Source organism: Manis pentadactyla, chromosome 14 (assembly GCF_030020395.1).
Source record: "Manis pentadactyla isolate mManPen7 chromosome 14, mManPen7.hap1, whole genome shotgun sequence".
Lineage (NCBI taxonomy): Eukaryota > Metazoa > Chordata > Mammalia > Pholidota > Manidae > Manis > Manis pentadactyla.
This window is the reverse complement of record NC_080032.1, coordinates 83976057-83997705: the sequence shown is the minus strand read 5'-3', so window position 1 is coordinate 83997705 and position 21649 is coordinate 83976057. Positions and strand designations below refer to the sequence as shown.

The 21649-nt window shown below is 39.2% G+C and overlaps 1 protein-coding gene across 12 annotated transcripts in view; it reads left to right on the top strand.

Moving 5' to 3' along the window:
- Positions 1-17643, top strand: part of CAPRIN2 (caprin family member 2) — a 38542-nt gene extending 20899 nt beyond the window's left edge. For 2 of the 12 annotated variants that reach the window (XM_036889514.2, XM_036889515.2), the window contains exons 9-19: positions 64-741; positions 2985-3095; positions 4256-4337; positions 5327-5382; positions 7266-7370; positions 8291-8437; positions 11215-11383; positions 12694-12873; positions 13584-13684; positions 15504-15567; positions 16686-17643. In XM_036889514.2, coding sequence (XP_036745409.2) covers positions 64-741; positions 2985-3095; positions 4256-4337; positions 5327-5382; positions 7266-7370; positions 8291-8437; positions 11215-11383; positions 12694-12873; positions 13584-13684; positions 15504-15567; positions 16686-17254 — 2262 coding nt within the window. In that variant the 3' untranslated portion in view covers positions 17255-17643. Of the gene's footprint in view, positions 1-63; positions 742-2984; positions 3096-4255; positions 4338-5326; positions 5383-7265; positions 7371-8290; positions 8438-11214; positions 11384-12693; positions 12874-13583; positions 13685-15503; positions 15568-16641 lie in introns of all 12 variants that reach the window. The other 10 variants (XM_036889523.2, XM_057492245.1, XM_057492242.1 and 7 more) reach the window with 9 other exon arrangements.
- Positions 17644-21649: the final 4006 nt, after the last annotated feature.

Here is a 21649-nt window from a genome sequence, read left to right as displayed (position 1 = left end):
CAGTCTTCTCCTTAAGGTCATCTACACATTTTGTGACTCCAGTGCATTTTTTCTTTGCTCTAGTTTCTTAATAGACGCTACCTGACGGAAGTAGATCATTCAGGCAAACAAGATGAAGAGCAATCTTGGGAAGCAGCCGATGCTAGAAAACCGAATCTCCCCAGATGTTGGGATACGCTTACTGAACCAGACGGTCAGGAGAAGAAACAGGAACCCTTCAAGTCCTGGGAATCTTCTGTTAAGCACCAGGAAGTATCAAAGCCTGTGGTTTCCTTAGAACAGAGGAAACAAGAGATTCCCAAACTCAGGTCCACTCTGCAGGAGGAGCAAAAGCAGCAGGACATCGCCAAAGCCAAGCCAACTCCCAGCCAGTGGAGGCAGGACACTCCTAAATCCAAAGCGGGTTTCGTTCAAGAGGAGCCGAAGAAGCAGGAGACACCAAAGCCTTGGCCGGTTCAGCTGCAGAAAGAACAGGATCCAAAGAAGCAAACTGCAAAGTCTTGGACACCTTCTGGGCAGAGCGCACAGGACATCCCCAAGTCATGGACCACTCCCGTGTGTGAAGAGCAGGATTCAGGGCAGCCAGAGACTCCAAAATCCTGGGAAAACAATGCTGAGAGTCAAAAACACCCTTTAACATCACAATCACAGATTTCTCCAAAGTCCTGGGGGGTAGCTACAGCAAGCCTCATACCAAATGACCAGCTCCTGCCTAGGAAGTTTAATACAGAACCCAAAGATGTGAGTTGATTTGTATCCGTCTGTTTCTGTCAATGTAGTCATAAGTAAAGAGTTGTAGTAATAATAACTTTTTATTGCTCTAAGGAAAAAAAAAAAAGAACAAAGCCCATGTTAAATTAATGTATATATTTCATTTAACTCTTCAGTGCATTGTTTTCCCTAGAAAATTGGAAGTAAACCTAGTCTGTCTTTTGAGCCTAACCTGAGATGAAACCTCCACAGTTAAAAAATATTGTTTTAATGCCAAAATTTTAATGACATGATTGACATAATAGTGGATAGTTCAGACAAAACCAAAATGTGAACAATTGAGAAATGTAAGTGCATGTCACAGAGTGGGAACTTTGTTACACTGTATTTCCTTTGTCTTTCATCTGGCACACGGGTTACTTTTTCCTACGAAGTTACATTTTTTCTGTGTTCTCTTTCACTCATTTGTAGCCTGTACTCTTTGAAGAAGGTATGTGGGGTGCAGATACTCTGGTAGTTGGGGAATGACTTGAATTAGTTCTCCATTTATGTTTCAGATTAAGAATTTTCCAGAGATGGAAACAGTAGGCATTAAATGTTCTGTAATTTCATTTTGGATTATGAGATTTAGTTGAAATACAAAGCCTTGTTCTGTTAATGATAACCTATCTCAGACAGATAAGGGTGCTCATAATGGATAATCCTTGGACACAATGCTAGTTAGTGTTGTCTTTTATTAAATTAAGTTGTTTACCACTATTTAAATGCAACCTCTTTACCACCTTGTTTGCTAAGAAATGTGAAGTTACCTCCTAGTGTTCTCCATTTCTAGTTCTGTTCCTTGCACTTCTAGGCCATTTTAAAGGCTTTCTGATAAAATTTTGGCCCTCTGATAGTGTGAGAAACATCTTGTCTAGGGAAATCAAAACATTGCACTTTATAAATAAATTACCCCTACCTGAGTTCTTACTCATGGGACGAGAATTTTAAATTCTCTCATCTGCTTTCTTCTCTTCTTCAGGTGCTAATACTAATTTTAGCTTCTTTCTGACCCTGCAGGAGATTGATAGCCTTATTTTATTAACCAGATATCATGTAAAGGTAATTGTAATAGACAACTATTTTGAGAAACTTACTTCAAAAACCGAGTTTTAAAATTCCACTAAATATAATAATGCTGAGCCTTTACCATACCAGAATATTGATATTTGTTGAACAGATTTAAAATCAGAGGTACTTAGTTGGAAAGGTCAAAACTCATTTAATTTGCTTTTATATTATATTGAAATTATGTTATATTGAAGTTGCAGGGCCTTTCAGTGACTGAGAGGGCACTTCTCTGTATAATACAATGTTTGCTTCTCTGTCTGCAATCTGAGCTGCCGAGGGTATGACTAAGTACAGTCAAGGGCAAAATAGAGTTCAAAGCCAAAAGACTAGATAACATGAAATTAATCACTAAAGCTTGTACTTTTTTCCTAAAAGAACCTTTCACATATTCACTCGGAGTCTATTAACTCTTATTGTATGCGATACTTTTGACAAGCTTAGCTGTGTGACTTCCCAGCGAATTAGAAGGTGAAGAGTTGCTGGAAGGGATAGACGCTCTGATGGCTGTAAGAATTAGCTATGAACATGCAGTCTAGTTCAGGATATGCCAGTTTTAAGCAATGTGGCATGAGTGCCAACCACCTGATATCCCTGAATAGACCCCCAAAGTATGTTTACTTTATAATAAAATATAGAAGTGTGTTTCCTTAAGTCTAGGATGCATACACACACACACACACACACACACACACACACACACACACACACACTTTAATATCTTAATATTTCTGAAATCACATACACCTTAAAAATGGGATGTATATTCCATGTGCTAGTAGTACTTTTTTCTCTGGAGGGAAAACAAATCATTGGCATGTCATATAGTCAGTGGCATCTTACCATAGAGGATATATGGTAACTGTGTGCATAATGAAAGAACTTTCTATCAAGGAAGTTCTTTTATTCTGGGTCCTTCCTTTAAAAAATGAGGATATTTTAGATTTCCATTAAAGTTGTTCTGAAGGGGAAAACAATTTGGTGGTGGTTAGGAATTATTTTTCCTGAGTTATTTAGGGAATGGATTTATGCGGAATTCTTTACCTGAGGTAAATCTGAGCATTGCTCTGTATTTTGATTTCCTTAGCACGTACTGATAAGCTGTTCCCTGAATGATGCTACTGAACATGAATTTCACTCCTACACCTTATGGGTTTATCCTGTAGGTGCCTAAGCCTGTAGGTCCTTCCTCTGCCCTCCCAAAGGATCCAGTACTGAGGAAAGAGAAACTGCAGGATCTGATGACCCAGATTCAAGGAACTTGTAACTTTATGCAAGTATGAGTCATTCTTAGATGAATCTTTAAGTGACATTCATGGGGCTACTAGCTTCTGATCTGAAGCATTATAATGAAGTTGTTGAGAGCATAGGTTCTGGTGTCCAGAAGGAGTATGAATCCTGGTTCGGCCTCTTATGAGCTCTGAAAGTTCAGGCAAGTTACTTATTAACTCTCTGCCTCAGGTTTGTTTTTTGTTTGTTTAAATGAGGGTCATAGTTCTCACTCCTAAGTTTGTTGTGAGTCATTCAACACATGTAGGAAGCTTAAAGTGTTCAAATATTATTACTGCTGTAGAGCAGTTCCCCCCTCAGACAGTGAGAATATACACTATGCCTGGTGTTACGGCAGGTGCCACTGTGTATAGAAAATCATGACATTTATGGCCCTGAAGTTTGTTTTCCAGTTGTGTAAGATTATACGTGTTAAGTCAATAGTTGAATGCTAAATTGTGTCAGACAGACTCTTAGAGAATTTTGGAATAGTGTGATGATATTAGCTGAGGGATGACGTAGGATATACTTTTGCATAGTAAAAAGATTTTGTGTAGTAAAGAGGAGTTAGACCTGTGTTCAGATCCCAGTTCTACCAACTCTGTAATCTGTGACAAGTTATTTAGCTCCAAACCTCTACTTACTTGTAAAATGAGGGGATCCTTATCCCTTCAGATTATTTGAAGATAAGTAAAAGAACCAAAACGGCAAGTGCGTAGCTTAAGTACTCAAAAGTTTGCAGACATTTCTGGGAGAACCAAGATAGGCAGACGGGAGAAAACAATAGCTGCTCCTCATGAAAGTGTTTAATAGCTTGAGCTAGTTAGTGGTTGAGATTTATTTAGACCCTCTCGTTAGTCAGGTGTAATAGAAATCAGAGTTCCTTCCGTACTAGGATGAATGTTTAAGTCCTCAGATCAGGAGCTTGCTTTTAGACCTTAAAATTACTGTTAACAGGTTTAACACTTGACGCAACATGAAGGTTTAACAGTTACGTTAGGTTTTATTTTTCAACTCTTCTCCTATAAAGTCCAAGTTATAAACAGTTTGAGATAGCTGTTAGATTTCCTATAGCTAATATACCATGGGCAACGTCATGAATAACATAATGGCAATAGCTTTTAAATAATCTTTTGTTTCTATTCATTATTTAAAATCTTGCCTTTAGGAATCTATTCTGGATTTTGAGAAACCTTCAAGTGCAATTCCACCGTCACAGCCGCCTTCAGCTGCTCCCGGCAGTCCAGTAGGTATGTGATCATTCTTTAGACTTGAATAGTTGTAGGTCTAACAGTTGGGTTTTTTTTACAGATAATTTTATGCTAGATGTCTTAGGGGTTAAATTATGTCTATCAGTTAATTTACTCTAAGTGTGTCCATACGTTTTCAGAGTTATATATGGTCAAATTACCATTAGGACATTAGTGTACTTATCTGACCTGTTTGCATTTTAGAGAAAGTCTCCAGACGGGTGACTCGTGCAATGGCTTCTTTTGCAATTTTTTATGCTCTTCTTAGAGTGAATTCTGACTTGATCCTATCTGTGAGTGAAATTGCCTCAGTGATGTTTAGTACACTGATTAACACAGGAAGCCTAGAATTGAATCTGGTTTGATGCTTCAAACGTCAGGCTTTTTGCTCTGTGCTAGTTTGTCTCAGGGAAGGAGTGATGTCATCGAAGCCATAGGCCAGCTGTAGTGAGCAGTGTCTGCCAACCGGAAGACGGGTGCTGTGATTCCTGTGTGAAATGAGAAGGATAAAGGGTAGTTAACAGAAGTGATGGACATTAACAGAAAGAAACCACACAGAAACTATGTAATTCAATAGTACATTAATATCTCTGATCAAAGAGAAAGAAAAATAACTGAAGAGACAGACAACCCAGCCAAGACTGACTTTGAAACTGAAGTGTTTTAATTACTATTCATGAGAGCTCAGATATTATCTCCCAGATTGTTACAATTTTTAGAAGTCATAGTTCTTTTCTTCTGGAAACCTTGAGATGTTGCTTTTGCCCATTTAACCTTAAAACATTATGTATCACAGATAGAACTAGCATCCTATTCTTCTACAATATTCTGAGTCTTTGTGGAGCTCTAATAGAAAGCACATGATGCATTTGAGACCCAGTCCTTCCAGCAACCGCTTTTAAAATAAAGTGCAAACTTTAGTTTTCACCCAGTTGCCGTGCATACACTTTTCTCCATCAGTAGTTTACTGTTGATTTCACTCTCTGCAGCGTCTGCAGAACAAAATCGATCCAGGCAAAGTGATTTTCTTCAAGAGCCATTACAGGTAATTTGTCCAAATTAATTTTTCATTTACTCTTGTTCACTATTCAGGGAAGAAATTGTTGCTTTAGCGAAAGTCATCAGAGTTACTGATTCTAATACACCTAACTAAATTATTGAAAATGTTCTAAGGTTATCTAGTTTTTTTAGTTAAAAGATTTTCCCTAATGACTGTGGGGAAGACTGTTTCAGCAGGCTAGCTGACCTGTGTAGAGAGGGAGCAAGCCTGAAGAATTCACACGCCTTCTCTGGGAAACTCACTTGCTATCCAGCTGTCTGTGTTACTTAGTAACTTGTTAATTACAAGTTAACCATTGTTTCAGGGGCAGGTCTCTGGATGGCTGCATCAGGATCACTTGCTCACCTTAATAAGAATATATATTTCTAGATACCACCTTAGACCCGTTGGATTTCCAGGGGTGTTCCTAGCTATCTGTAGTTGTAATAAGCTCCCTGGGTGGGTCTGCACATCTGTTTTTTTTTTTGAACCACTGGTCTCCAACATCGTGTTTGTTCACCAATAACTCAAACTACCTCCAGCTGGTCTACTTAAAGAGCAGTAATTTGGAGGCAAGAGCTGCCATAACCTCTAAATACTAACATGAAAAATTTGTCTTCTTTTTTGTTGTTAAGTGAACCTTTTAACTCAAATTCAAGTCCTTTCAAGTTTACCTGTCAGGTGGCCTGAGTCATCTTAACCTAGCGTCTGTGAATCTTCCTGTGGCCCTAGAGAGTTATGTTCCCACAACCACCGGTCTCACTGATTTTGGGCATTTGTCTCATTGTTCTAATGAGAGGGCCAGAAGAAAGCCTAGTTCTAGAAATGCTCCAATCTCATAATAGTTGTAATATTTTGGTCAGATCTAAATTTTAACTATTTAGGTATGTGAGATATTCTAAAGGATTTAAAAAATTTTCTCCATAAGGCTTTCTTCCAGAACGTGGTCCCCCTCTCCTTCCTGAGAAGGAGCAAATCACGGTGATGCCTTCTAGAAGGTCACTGAAACATAACTGCTCTGGGTATTTGGTTACAACTAATTAGTTTCAGTTCACACATTTTATTACTTGGACTTCTGAGAACCACATTGAAGCATTCAGATCAAAGGAGTGGATTTACTGACACTTAAGACCTCGGCATCACTAGATTTGTATGGGTCTCTCTCTGCTGATTTGTAGGGGTCTCTCTCTGCTACACGCTGTGCCATAGAGTTCCTTCCTAGCTACTCTTAGTTTTTTATTAGTTGTAGTTGGTACAGCCTGAGTTATTACTGTTCTTTCTCCCAATTTTTATACATATTTGAGCTTTAATTTTTATAATTTTGGTGTCCTTGTGATTTATGTACAATTTATCCTCTCTCTACTTCTGCCTATCTCTTTGAGATACTGAGAACACTTAGAATAAGAGCAGTCATTTTGACCCCCGGCAAACTATGCTTGGAGTGTTCAGTGCACCCTGAGCTCATCTTCCAGGGAGGTGCTGTGAGGGCCACAAGGAAAGTCTGGCCCCAGGCTCCCAGGGCCAGGAATCCCGATGAGTGAGGGTGAGATTAGAAGTGTAGCTTTGGTGTCTAGGCCTGGAAAGACAGTGTAGCTGACTGCTTCGGTTTGAATCTCAGCTCTACCATTTAATTTTAGGGTGATATGGGTAAATTACTTAACTTTTCTTCGTCTCTGCCTGATTGTCAATCAAAAAAATGGGGATAGTAGTACCTACCGCCGAAGGTTATTGTTGGGATTAAGCGTACTGACATGTGTACAGTGTTTAGCCTGGTGTTTGGCCCTGCGGGAGTGCTCAGTAAGAGTGACTTATTAGGAAGCCCAGGCCCCAAGAAATACAAAGTGAACAAGATGTGCTTTTTACAATGTTTTATGTCTTCCCGCATCTAGGCTGCTGCTTCTCCGGCTACTTGTAGCTCAAATGCTTGCTTGGTTACTACTGATCAGGCTTCTTCAGGATCTGAAACAGAGCTTATGACCTCAGAGACTCCTGAGGTAAGAAGAGACCTATCTTCTTACACCCGTGTTCTGCTATTTAAGACAGAAATGAGCTCATGAATTACAGGGCATGATCGTCAAATGATTTAACATTTGTACGCTACTAACATACAGCTTTCTGTAGCTGTTGTGGTCCTGGAACGTACACAGGCGACTTTATAGTGACTTTGCCACCTAAGTAGACTCGCTAGTGTATTGCCTTGTCAGAATAAATATGTCCAAGAATGTGTATTCATTATAGAATATAAGAAAATATAGATAAGCATTCATTTTTTATGGTACTAACATGGTTTAAATTGAAATTGGTTCTTCATTTTAGGAAGAGGAAGTGTTTGTTACCAAGTGAATCACAGCTATCTGCTTCATAATCTGATGGGGACTGATTTTTGGTATCATTTAAAGCCTTTGGATTTATAATCTGCTATATCAAGGACTTGCTTATACCCTTAGATAAAGATTATTTAAATTATTCAGATTTGGTTTTCTTTCTTAGGCAGCTGACTTAGAAATCCACTAATAAGAGTTTAAAGTAGAGAAAAATCAACTAAGAACTTATCCAGGGTGTTTCTTAAGCCTAATTTTTCTGTATAAATTTGCAATAACATTAGATTCTTAACTGAGAAATACCATTTCAGGGTTTGAAAAGGACTAGGTACTCATGGGCAGTTCAGCCCCTCGTCTGTTAGACTGGCTAATAATAAGACCTTCACTTAGTCAGCAAGCTGTGCAGAGCAAATGCTAGTGTGCATCCTCAGCAACTGAGATTTGAAATTGTAAGCAAAAGCTATTCTTTTGCATTCCTGTGTCCAAATGTCATTCTGTGGAACTTGCTGACTTATGCCAGTCTGGGGCTGAGCGTAAGTTCACTGCTTGTTATGTGGCAGGTAATTGGCTGATGCTGCCTTTCTTGTCCCCAGGCAGCAGCTCCCCCCAGCAAGCAGCCGTCTTCACTACCTTCTCCAAATCCTCCCATGTCAAAGGGCTCTGAGCAGGGCTTCCAGTCACCTCCAGCAAGTAGTAGCTCAGTAGCCATTAGCGCAGCACCCTTTCAAGCCATGCAGACGGTGAGTATGCACCGTGACCGCCGGTGGCGGCCATCATTCCTATTGAAAACGTTGTGTCTCATATTTATTGCCGGGTGCTATGTGAGAAAGCTTGCCTTTTCTGCTACTCCTGTTGGGGCTGGTAGAATTTGTGTTTGTCCAATGGAAATACTGTTTGAGGCAGAAGAGCATTAGATCCAAAGCCTTGAGAATCTTGAATACGTACTTTATTAGAGCGCTGTCCCCTCCGAAAGCGAGCAGCAGGGAAAGCTGGGGACCTGCATTAAACAAATCGAACTGTGTGACTGAGAAACACAGTTTTCTATGAACAGCTTAATGATACTAACCATTACTAATATCACACTAGCGCTGTTCCATAGCATTCATAACCTGAAATACAGGACACATACTTGGGGGTTCTGTCATTGTTGAAACTTTCATATGATTTCATCTATCTCTCATGCTGGTTTTAGAGAATTGCTCAGATTTTTGTGGTATTTTGAACTACATATTCCTCTACAAATTGTAGTAAAACGTTTTTTAAGGTCATATTACAACTAGGTGTGTATGTTTATTCCGTGAACACAGTATAGTATAAAGCAGTTCTTTATAGAGTCTTAGCCAGCGAGTACCTTTCTTGATGGTGCTTCATGTCCCACTCCAGGGACTTCTGAGTGATGCCGGGGAGGCCCGTGGGGGGCACAGTGCCGGGGAGGCTGGTGGGTTCAGACAGCTGAGTTACTTTCTTACCACTTCCTGTTTGGCTACTTGGAACAGCTTAGTTTCTTTTTTTGCTAATTGAAGTATTATTGATTAGTTTTAAGTATACAACACAGTAGTTCAACAGTTACCCAAATTCTTAAATCCTCACCCTCACCAGTGCGGTCACTATCTGTCATCACAGGAAGATGTCACAGAATCATTCGCTATATTCTCCATGCTGCACTGCCATCCCTGTAACCAACTTATATTTTGACTGAGAATTTTTGTGCCCCTTTGTCCCCCTTCCCACCCACTCACCCACCCCAGCCCTTCCCCCATGGTAACCAGCAGTCACTTAACAGTGTCTGTGAGACTACTGCTCTTTGGAGCAGCTTAGTTTCCTCGCCTTCCCTCTTTCTGTCCGTCTGTCCTGCACAGTATTGCCACATTGGTTTCACTATTTCTTTTTCCTTTCTAATTGAAAGCAAACAGTGATTTTTCATTACAGCAAATTGTAATGAAAGCCATTACAGAATGAAATCGGAAGTCCTTTGCTTGACCCTCAGTGACTTTTGAAGTCTGGCATAACCTGTGGGCTGGTCCCTTGTGCTGCTTTGTGCACTCTTGTCAGACATGCTTTCTGTTCATGCCAGTCTGTCTCTCTGCCTGTTTGAATCCTAGGAGCACAGATTTGTTCTTCATTCGTTCATTCATTCATTCATTCGTTCAGCAAGCAGATAGTTAGGAAGTCAGGCGCTGTTCTTCATCACTGGGGTGGTTGTAGCAATGACAAGAGGAAGGACTTTGTTCTCAAGAAGCCTGCATTTTATTATGGAGGTGGGAAGGCTGGGGAGAATAATATTCATGTATGTATCAAGCGTTCTGTGTAGTGAGGAAGGAATGGAGCAGGATAAGAGGGCTGAAGAATAATAGAATTGTATTTTGTAGGCAGTGGCCAGAGTCTTGACAGGTCATTGCCTTCTAGATGGTAGACATTTGGTAAATGCAGATTTTTTCGTTCATTTTTGGTTTTTGGAAAAAGTACCCTCTTCCCCTATAATACAGCTTTCATTCTCAGTAAGCATTATTATAATAGCATAATAGCAGGAAGATTAACTTTCATACTTGGGTTTAAGTTCTGTCAGAAACCCAGTAGAAAATTATAATTTTTTTTACTATGGTAAAACACGCATAACATAAAATTTACAGTTTTTGCCATTTTTAATTGTATAATTTAGTGGCATTAAGTACATTCACAGTGTTGTACAGCCATCACCACTAGCTATTTCCAGAACTTTCATCATCCCAAATAGAAACTCTACCCACTAAACAATAGCTTCTTATTCTTCCGTCTCCAGTCCCTGATAACCTCTATTTGACTTTGTGTGTCTATGAATTTGCATATTCTAAGGACCTCATGTAAGTGAATCACAGTATTTGTCCTTTTGTGTCTGGCTTCTTTCGTTTAGCATAATGTTTTCAAGGTTCATCTATGTTGTAGTGTGGATCAGGATTTCATGCTTTTTTATGGCTAAGTAATATTCCACTGTGTGTCTGTACCATATTTTGTTTATCTGTTCATCTGTTAATGGATGTTTAAGTTGTTTTCACCCTTTTGCTATTATGACTATTGCTGGTATGAGTCTCTGCTTTCATTCTTTTGGGTATATGCCTACAAGTAGAATTGCTGGATCATAAGGTAATTCTGTTGAACTTTTTGAGGATTCATCATGTACTGTTTTCTACAGTCAGCTGCACCATTTTACATTCCCACCAGCAATGCACAAGGCTCCAATTTCACCACATCCACAACAACACTTATATTTTCTGTTTTCTTTTAATTTTTTATAATAGCCATCCTAGTAGGTATGAAGTGGTATCTCACTGTGGTTTTGATTTTATATTTTCTTAATGACTAACGATGTTGAGCATCTCTTCATGTGCTTATTGGCCACTTAATCTTTGGATAAATGTCTATTCAAGTCCTTTGCCCATGAAATAGAAGTTTTTGAATGTACAGAGTTTTTCTGGAGGTCACCCTTAATAATTTTTCTCTGAGGCTTCAAAAATGGCTCACCGTACCCTTGTTTTTTAAGGTATTTAATGTCAACGCACCTCTGCCTCCACGGAAAGAACAAGAAATAAAAGAATCCCCTTATTCACCTGGCTACAATCAAAGTTTTACCACAGCAAGTACACAAACACCACCCCAGTGCCAACTGCCAACTATACATGTAGAACAAACTGTGCTTCCTCAAGAGCCTGGTAAGATCTTTGCATGTGAAATTTAGAAGAATCAGATGACAACTAATTGAATGGAAACAAGGCTTCAGAGGTTCCTTCCTGACTAATAAGCGTTGTCTCGTCATATGTTCAGCTGTTGAGAAATGGTGCCTTTTCCTCTGTTTAGTTAGGCTTACCTATTAATTTTAATTTTTAAAGAGGTTGAACTTAGGTGGTTGATTTAGCCTTGATGTGGTGCCCTATTTTTAAATGTCATTGTTTGATCCCCACTGACAGTGATAGAGGGAGATAGGACACTGTCCAGCTGCCTTTATGAAGGTTTTGAAATACTCTGTTAGATCTTTGAGCACATACAGGTAGCTGTCTACGGTCTCTTCTCTTTGCTCCATAATAAACTATCGATTAGTGTGAAAACGTAACTTAGTGTGCTTATTCCACTGCTTGCTTAGGTGTGGGAGACTATTTTGATGTTTCATGCCACGCTAGTACATAGTACAACATTGTAGTTATTTCTTAATTTAAGAAGCACTTGTAGATATTTAGTGTTGGTGTTTTAGACCCCTACTGGGTTTTCTAAAACTTAAGCCTGAGCAAATGAGTAGAGCATTCTGGGTAGTTGGTCAGTCATCAGAGGCAGTAAATGTAAATCCGTGGACCTGGCCAGAAATGGCCTCATTCTGTTCTCACCTGTACAGTGAAAACACAGGACAGGTGATTTATGTAAATAATATTTTTGTCATGTGCCTTCTTAATTATGATATTAATTAAAATTCATTATCTTTCACTCCTTGATCTGGAATATTTAGCCTTTTCTTTTTCTGTAATTGTGGTAAAATATGCACAACATGCAATTTACCATTTATCCATTTGTAAGTGTACAGGTCTGTGGCATTAAGTACATCCAGACTGTTGTGCAGCCATCACCACCGTCTGTGTCTAGGACTTTCTCTTCCCCACCCGAAGTTACCATTGAACACTAACTCTGCATTCCCCTTCCCCCAACTCCTGGCAAGCACCATTCTACTCTGTGAATTTGCTAAGCTAGGTTACTTCCCCTATATAAGTGGAATCATCCAATATTTGTCCTCTTGTGACTGCATAGTGTCTTTAAGGTTCATCCATGTTGTAGCATATGTCAGAATTTCCTGATATATATATATAGATATATCTACACCTCTCTCCATATACATGTATGTATATAGCACGTGTTTCCTATTTTAAAAGGGAGAAATTCGCATTAAAGGTTTTGATAATACAGTGACTTTTAAGTATAAAGAATATTAAATTTTTATTACCATTTAACTCTTGGACTCTAAAACTGTTTCCTTAAGCAGCAAGTTATCCTGATGGAACTGTTCAAGTAAGCAATGGTAGCCTTGCCTTTTACCCAGCACAGACGAATGTGTTTCCCAGACCCTCTCAGCCATTTGTCAGTAGCCGGGGATCAGTTAGAGGATGTACTCGTGGGAGATTACTAACCAATTCGTATCGGTCCCCTGGTGGTTACAAAGGTATGCTCTGAAAAAAGTAATTATACTGAATTATTTTGTCTGTATATTTACTTGACTCAAATATTTTTTACTTTATCTTGTTCCTTACATAATTGCCATTTATAATGTAGAGAATTCCATATTTCTAATGTATTTGTGGTTTATAATGGGAACTTTGTATATGAAAAACAGATTGATCCTGTAACTTCCTGAAGTGAAAGTTTGAGCATCTTGTTTTTCCAGGGATGAATTTTGTTTTTTTGTATTTGAATATTTTGTTAATTCACCCAACTGCTCCCAGTGTCACAAATAGACAGCACCCTCTTTCTAGGTATTTGCCCATCAGAGTATATATACCACAGATAAAAACACACACTTTGGGGCTCTAAGAGCGATCCTGTCTTTAGTTTTAGATGTGGTTCCAAGTATGCAGTCACTGCTTGGTGTCAGCAGAGGTCCTCTGGACAGTGGCCTTGGCCGTCACCCTTTCCCAGCCCCACCTGCATTCCAGCAATAGTGTTATTTTTACAGTTGACTTATTTGAAGTCACCAATATTTTATAAATGTGTGTATTATTGTGGAAGCAATATTAGTAGATTTGCTTAAAGAAGGTATAAATCTAATGTTGGCATTATAGGATTAATTTAACTTTTAAAGTGGTATAAAATTAGACTATTTAAAAGTTTAGTATCATTTTGCCCATAATTTTATGTAAGTTGTTTGTTTATTAGGTTTTGATACTTATAGAGGACCTCCTTCAATTTCCAATGGAAATTATAGCCAGCTACAGTTCCAAGCCAGAGAGTATCCTGGAGCATCCTATTCCCAAAGGGTAAGAACAGTGTCACAGTTGCTGATGTTTAGTGGTGATTAAATGGTACAGAGTCATACTTGGTTTTGTATAAGGTATTCCAAGTTTTAGAACTACTCATAAGTACTCTGAAGAGTTGACTTGGAAACTTTTCCAATAACCAAGGAGGATAAATGACAACTGCCTGTTGTATGGGACTTAGAAGGTCTTAAGGACTTTACTAACCATATTGTTTGCATTAACTCATGTACTCCTCCATACTGTAAGAGAAACCGGGGTTCAGATTCAAGTTAGAGAAAGTCTCTCAGCAAATAAATGGTAGAACTAGGATGAGAATGCATGCTGCTTAACTCCAGATTTTAATTTAATTAATATAATTACTATATTACTTCCAGTTTAACTTTTCTCAGTGTAAAGTATAGCACAGCCCTTTTCTATAAGTTTACATTTTTTATCCTGATATGAACAGCTTAGCAGATTTTCTTTATTACATATGACAAAAGACTGAGAGGAGGATGTTTTATGTCCCACCTCACCAAACCTTGGGACCTCCTTGTCATTGGTCATCCAGGGATGTAAATTTACACTACGTCGGAGTTTTCAGTTGTGAAGTTTGGCGAGCCGCCAGTATGTGTATAAGGTGTTCCCTTAGGTTCTGCTGGTAATGTACATAAAGTACCTGTCCTTGAAGAGCTTACAGATAGGTGAGGTAAGACAGATGTCTGTGCAGAGGTAGTACTGAGGAGGGGTGAAGAACACACCTTGGCGGAACCCACCGAGTCCCCTAATGACTCGGGTTTGACCCCTGACCTCACCACTTCTCTTGGGCATGCTACTCAAACTTTCCGAGCGCTAGTTCCTCATCTGTTAGATGAAGACTCATCTGTTCAAGTTACTCATCTTACTCTGAGATATTCTGAGGATTAAGTGAACTAATACACATAAGTGCTTAGCACCACACTGCCAGGCATATGTCAGACATGGAGATATTAGCTGTTATCACGTGATCCTCAGGTACTCCGTGTGCGTTCATTAACATAGACCTCAGTAATGGAGCTATCTGTTCTTAACACCAGTATTCTAGTATTTTTGTGAGTTGCTTTAAATTTCTAAGGAAATGTAAGATGCTAATAATAGTGGTTGCTGTTGGGAAGAGAGCTAGGAGTCTGGGGTGGGAGACTTATTTTATTGTGTACCTTCTTATCCCGTGAAAATTTACTACATGCATAACCTAATTCCACCACTAGTTATTCTTTTCATGGGTTGTATGGAGGCTGACTTTCACGATACTTAGGAGAGAGTTTGAAATGTCGCCTCCTGAAAATTTTTTCCTGAAGAGATTAGATTACATTTCCAGGCAATAATACACTGATACAGCATAATTTTTCTCACTGCTCTTGTCAAAACAAAAAACGAAACCTTAACATGGTTTCTAATTGTCTTCACAGTCTGGTTTATAATTAAAGCAAGATTGGAACAGTCTGTGTTCTTGCGTTATTATTTCCTTTTATTTTGAGAATGAGGGACAAAGGGCCATACCTACTTCTGAATTTCCTTCATTACCTGGCATTGTCTCTTTTACATAGTGTTCTCTGGACGCCTTATTGATGCTCCTCGTTGGCAGGTTAATTGACAGATGAAGCGAATATTGCTATTGTTGCACTTGGCTTTTGTTTTTCTGGGTGTTTGGAAACACCCAAGCCTCTCTGGTTGCTAGACAGGCCCACACAAAGGTCTAAGAAGACCTTAGTCTTACAAATTTGCCAACCAGTAATCCTGGGTAATAACCATTACCTCTTGTGTCTTTGGTGCCAAGGTAAATATTATGTGTTCATTGTAGGATAATTTCCAGCAGTGTTACAAGCGAGGAGGGACATCTGGTGGTCCTCGGACAAATTCAAGAGGTAAGAATAAATAACCGAGTGGTTTATTTACCCAGAACGGACCTCCAGGTCTTTCTTCTCCTCAGTCAAATTCTTCCCAAAGTATATTGTTTTCAGCATTTGTCTCCCGGGGTTTTCAGTTTGCGTCAGTGTAGTCCTGATACCTGAGGGAGACTGGAGACTATTGGGGAGGCTGTGGAAGTCAGTTGTCAGTTTAATTACAAGAGTCGATGTGTGTATATGTGTTTCAATCTGCTTGGCACCAGAGCCTAATTTAACCTTAGACATATATTCACTAAATGCTTCAAAGAGTTCCATGCGATGTTTCGGGATGACAGCTTTTGTATCACGGGCACTTCTAAGTACTTTAGTGTCACTGCATTGAGAGGCAGGAATCAGCAACAGTGAAGACACAATGACTTCAAACAAAAGCAGGATATTTGCATTTTTTAAAATGTGAGGTACGACTGAAAGGTACAGTGTAACTAAGAAAATCAAGAATTACTGAAGATAAACTATGGCACAGGGAAAACAGTCTTTTCCTTTTAAGGGAGAAGCTAATGTTCATGTTGCCTTTGCTTTATATCTGAGCAGTCTTTCTGTACAGGACTTAAAATGTTAAAATCTCATGATATCACAGTAACTTTGAAATATAAAAAACATTCCCCATGGGGCTTAGCGCCCAGCAGGACATCTTTGAGTGGCCAGTGGTCCTGAAAGTTCACTTCCGTGATCTCAGTTTCCCTGGGTCCTTCTGCATTAGATTATTGTGAGTAGATTCATCACTGAGGAGTTAAGAACTGCATGAGAGTGTTCCAACCTGGGCTTTAGGCTCTGCTAACCTTAACTGTGATAAGTTAGCTAACCTTTGGGGGCCTCAGTTTCTTAATGTAAAAAAAAATGAGGCTACTGGACAAGATCTTCTAGGTCCCTTCTGGATTTGGAATAGTCGTGCCTATAAAAAGTCTTTTGCCAGAAAATGTAGAAAAGTATACTTAACCTACATACTGTGTTGCTTTTGTTTTAGAATTTACTATAAAATGTATCTTTATCTGTGTTTCAGTAGCCGACTAATGTTAAATATTGTGTTCAAAGCTAACTGCTTCATTATGAGAAACTCACTGTTGCTAATAAAACAGCAGGGTGGAGTGATTCTTCTCAGGTGAGCAGCCCAGAAAGAGACAACGAAACCTTTACCAGTGGTGACTCTGGCCAAGGAGACTCCCGTAGCATGACCCCTGTGGATGTGCCCGCGACAAACGCAGCAGCCACCATACTGCCCGTCCACGTCTACCCCCTGCCTCAGCAGATGCGAGTTGCCTTCTCGGCAGCCAGAACCTCTAATCTCGCCCCTGGGACTTTAGACCAGCCTATCGTGTTTGATCTTCTTCTGAATAACCTGGGAGAAACGTTTGATCTTCAGCTTGGTAGATTTAATTGTCCAGTGAACGGCACTTACGTCTTCATCTTTCACATGCTGAAGTTGGCAGTGAATGTGCCGCTATATGTCAACCTCATGAAGAATGAAGAGGTCTTGGTATCTGCCTACGCCAATGATGGTGCTCCAGACCACGAAACTGCTAGCAACCACGCGATCCTTCAGCTCTTCCAGGGGGACCAGATATGGCTGCGCTTGCACAGGGGAGCAATTTATGGAAGTAGTTGGAAATACTCGACCTTTTCAGGCTATCTTCTTTATCAGGATTGAAAATCAGTACAGAATTGACAATGAGAGGATGGTGTTCTATTTAGTGGGATTAAGTGAAACTACTCCTGCCCTTGTGACTGATTGGTTTAGGAAAACGTTTTCACTCCTAGAGGAAGGGGGAGGTCCTTACCTTTTTTTTTCCTCCCCAAGGTGAAAAATTTCAAGCTGAATGACAATTAGCACTAATCTGGCACTTTATAAATTGTGATGTAGCCTCGCTAGTCAAGCTGTGAATGTATATTGTTTGCACTTAATCCTTCACTGTATTAACGTTCAGCTTACTAAACTGACTGCCTCAAGTTCAGGCAAGTTATAATGCCTTGTTGTGCCTCAATAAAAAAGTTACCTGCACCCTGTGTCTTATTTGACTAAATAAACATTTTGTTGAGAGGTAAAATATTTAATTGTTAGTATTTATCACTGATAGCTCTCGAAAGGGTATTTATTCATGGGTTCATACTATTTTTTAGAGTAAGAAGTCATCTATTTAGAAGCCAGCTCCTTTTAGAGTTACTTTTCTCTGATAGTACGTGTGTCCATTCATCACAAGAGTTCCTGTGTTTTTCCACTGGCCAAAGCACATGTTCTCCCGGAAGCTGTTTTGCACTTGGGCATGTGGTCTCCTTTAGCTGACTGTCTTCAGGTACCTGCTACAGGGACAGTAATACAGGTGACACACAGGCAATACTACCGGTCCACCATCAGATGGAAAGCTTATGTTTTCTAGTAGATTCTCAGTCTGAGTAGGCAGAGTGTTTAGTCACCAAAGAGCATAGATCTGTAGTCAGGCTGTGATGGGTTTGAGCCCTGATATTGCCAATTAGCAATTGTTTTGGGGCAAGTTATTTTACCTTTGAGAGCTCTCTGCTGTTTTGTTTTTTAAGTCAATTTCTCTAAATGTAAAATGCGGATGATGGTAGACCAACCTTATAGGGCAGTTATGAAATTTAATTAAGAATATATTTACATAAGAATATATCTACAAGATAACACAGTGCCTGGCACTTACACATTTAACAATGTTAGGTGCTGTAATTGTGTTTTACCCACTTCAAAACCAGGATTGTGTGTGTGTGTGTGTATACTGTCCTATGTAGTATTGCAGTATTGCTAGAGTTCAGTATTCTACACACATACCTTCACCCTTCACAATTTAAGCATGTATGTTTCTCATTATGAGACCTTAATAAATATTGTATTAATTACTTTACAGAAGAGTGTTTAAAAGTAGGCATTTTGATTGCAATATTCTGTAATATATTAAGGGTTGGACAAGGGCAGTCTTACACAGCCACCAAGGCAAGTCACTTGCTGAGGCAGAAAATTTTTGCTTTTCTCTTCCTCTGTTAACTCTGGGGTGTTAAGTAATCTCAGCAAGGTGATATAAAAGTGTTAAGTTATGGTTAATATTCTTGAGCTGGGTGTGCATTCAGCAGTTAAACCCTGGAGCCATGTTTATTTACCTCTCCGTGGTGTTAAGTGTTAGTATAGTGTCCTCAAGATAGAAGATGTAATTCACTATACAACAGAACTTTTTAAACTCATAGGTACTTTATGGGCTAGGGATATTAGTATTTCAGTTACAGTTCATGGCTTTTATATCCAGAACATGAACTTAAAAAGTATACACAAAAGCAGAAATTGGATTAAATTATTGAGGTGAAAATTTGATGTTTAAGAAAGGTTGATGAAGTTCAGTGGGGCTCTTCTCAGCCCTTTTTTTAGCTATTATGTTTTCTGCTGCATTAGGGTCTTTAGCTTACCTAATCTTTTGTACACAATATTTACTTAGAATATTGTGAGTGGCTCTTTATGTTTTTTTAAGGAGAGTATCTTACATGAAACACTGTTTTGCTCAGCGTAAAGGCAAGGAACTAGAAATTATTCTTAGACTTATGAGAATGAATGGACAAGACCTTTCATTCTGAAGCATAACTTTTTGAAGATAGTTCTTTGGAAGCTTCTAGTAAAAGTCCGGCTGTCTACAGAAAGATGTACACATGCCTGGATTTTAGGTACATTTTCAAGAGATGGAGTGGGGATCCACAGATACCAAAGCCCATTATGGACCTTGTGTAAAGAACTTACATTTTATTGGGAATATATTGTAAATGACTGAAGTAGAAAACTCATTCCATATAATTACTATGTAGTCCCTGAATATATAGATGCTTAGTTGTCTTAAGAATAACTAAAAACTTTCAGTGGAGAAAAGGGGAGGTGAAGTAAGTTATTTTATTTACTAAATTCTCCCTTGAGTTTTTATCTTTCATTTTAAATATTTGTCTTTGTTAAATGAATTTGCCCCCAAGAATTGTGAGCTGCCAACTCTTAACTCTGCCCAAATGATTTAGTAAGTAGATGTTTTTTGAGGTTTGTTCACTTGTCTCCTGTACTAAATATCTATCAACAGTCCTGTTTTTTAAAACGTTCTCTGCTCCATAATAGCCATGTTTTTACAGTGCTTTGACATCTCATACTTTATTTTCATATTTCCTTTTTGAAAAGTTTAATTCCTTAGATTTAATGACCAATGTTGTAATGACTAGGTTGATAGTTTATGTATTTCATAGTTGTTGGCATCTCAGCATACTTTTTCCATGTGAATTCCACTGTTCCCCTACCATGTTCCTCGGATAGAGCTGGACAGTTAAATTATCATTTGCCTGGGATAACACACGGAAGAGTTTTACCATAAAGCCCAAAATACTTTGCCCTAATGCTTGCATTTCACCTCCTAATTTACAGAGTACCCTCATCTACAGTCTTATTTGATCCTCACAATGGCGAGGTAGATTCTGTGCGAAATGGTGAGAAAATGGAGACTCTAGGAGGTTGACTTTTAAGGCCATTGGCAGAAGTGCCCAAGCCAGACTTGGCTTTTTCAAGTCCAAATGCAGTGTAGCACTTTCTACAGCACTTTCTCCTCTTTAGTTCTCGGTGCTGTTGCCTTTACTGTATTTCCCGTGGCTGTTTTGCACACACATACTTTTGGTGCACCACTCAGCTTTGGTCTGGCTAACTAAACATGGACCGGGACAAACGGGACTCAGTTGAGGCTGACATAGTTTCTGTTGGACCCAGAGTCGAGGCAGGATGACTCTCCAGTGTGAAATGTGGAAAGCCTGCCAAAGAAACATTTTAAGGAATTTGAAAGTAACTATTTCTCCTTTAGTCCTAGTTAATGCTACTCTCTCTATAGTCTGTCCCTACTCATTACCACTACCAATTGTAGTCTGTTGGAGAAGGAAGTTTCTGGCATCTGTTCAGAAACTTCCAAACCCTGTTATTTTAGCTTATTTATTACTGATTTTTGTTTTTGTTTTCAAATTCCTCTTTAACTGAGAGGTCTGTACATTCTTTTAGAAGTGTCTACTCAGCGCTTTTGGATACAAGTGGCATTTTAAAGGAGACACTTATGGACTGCTGTTAACAAAATACTAGAGATCTTTACAAGATGTGTGTATACATCCTTGCGTGTATTTCAGGTGCTGTGGTGTACAGCTCTGCCAATATGAATTGCAAACTTCACTGTATTCACATACAGATTATTAAACGTGGTGTAAAAGGTACGTTATTAAACTTACAGTTAGGGATGTGTGTGCACTGGGTTTCTTCCCACTTTCTTTTTACCATATGGACCAGATTCAAGCTGCAACAGCCAACAGGGAGGACAGCTGTGTGATATCCTGTTGGATGACTCAAAGGCTGACTCTGAAAAGACCACAGTGGCACGACTTGGAGTAAAACTTACATTCTGGCCTGCGGTCAAGCCGGCCGATCACTCTCTGCTGTGTTTCTTGGGTGCCCATCACTTCTGTGGTGCCGACTAAACTGTACACACCGATGACTCACAGCTGTCTAACTCCATCCCTTCATCCCTTCCCCGCACCCCAGCCATAGCTTCCTGCCTTCTCATCAGCTCTTTTGAGTGCCAGATGTGAATTTACAGTTGTCCCTGGAAATTTCTAGCTATGTCACCAGTAAGCGCTTCCAGTTCAGCATGTGCAAAGGCAAACTAATCTTTCCTCCAAGAGCTCATACTTCCGTTTGCCTGGTTAATGATTTCCATAGGTCATCAAAACTTGAAACTTGAGAAGCACTCTTACTTTCTTTGTTCCTTTGTATATTGATTCAGTCACAAACTCCTCTTGATTCAACCTGTAAATGTCTCAAATCTGTCTTCTTGATTCCTCCTGTGGATATCCTGTTGCAGACCCCTTATCTCATTTCATGTGCATTCATTTATTAATTCGACTAGTACTTATTGATTGCCGGTTATGTGCCATGCATAGTGTGAGACTGTCTCATTCATCAAAGGTTGAATAGTCTCTCTTAAATAGAATACAATGATAACAGTTAATAATATTATGGGCAATGTGCTTATCTCATTTA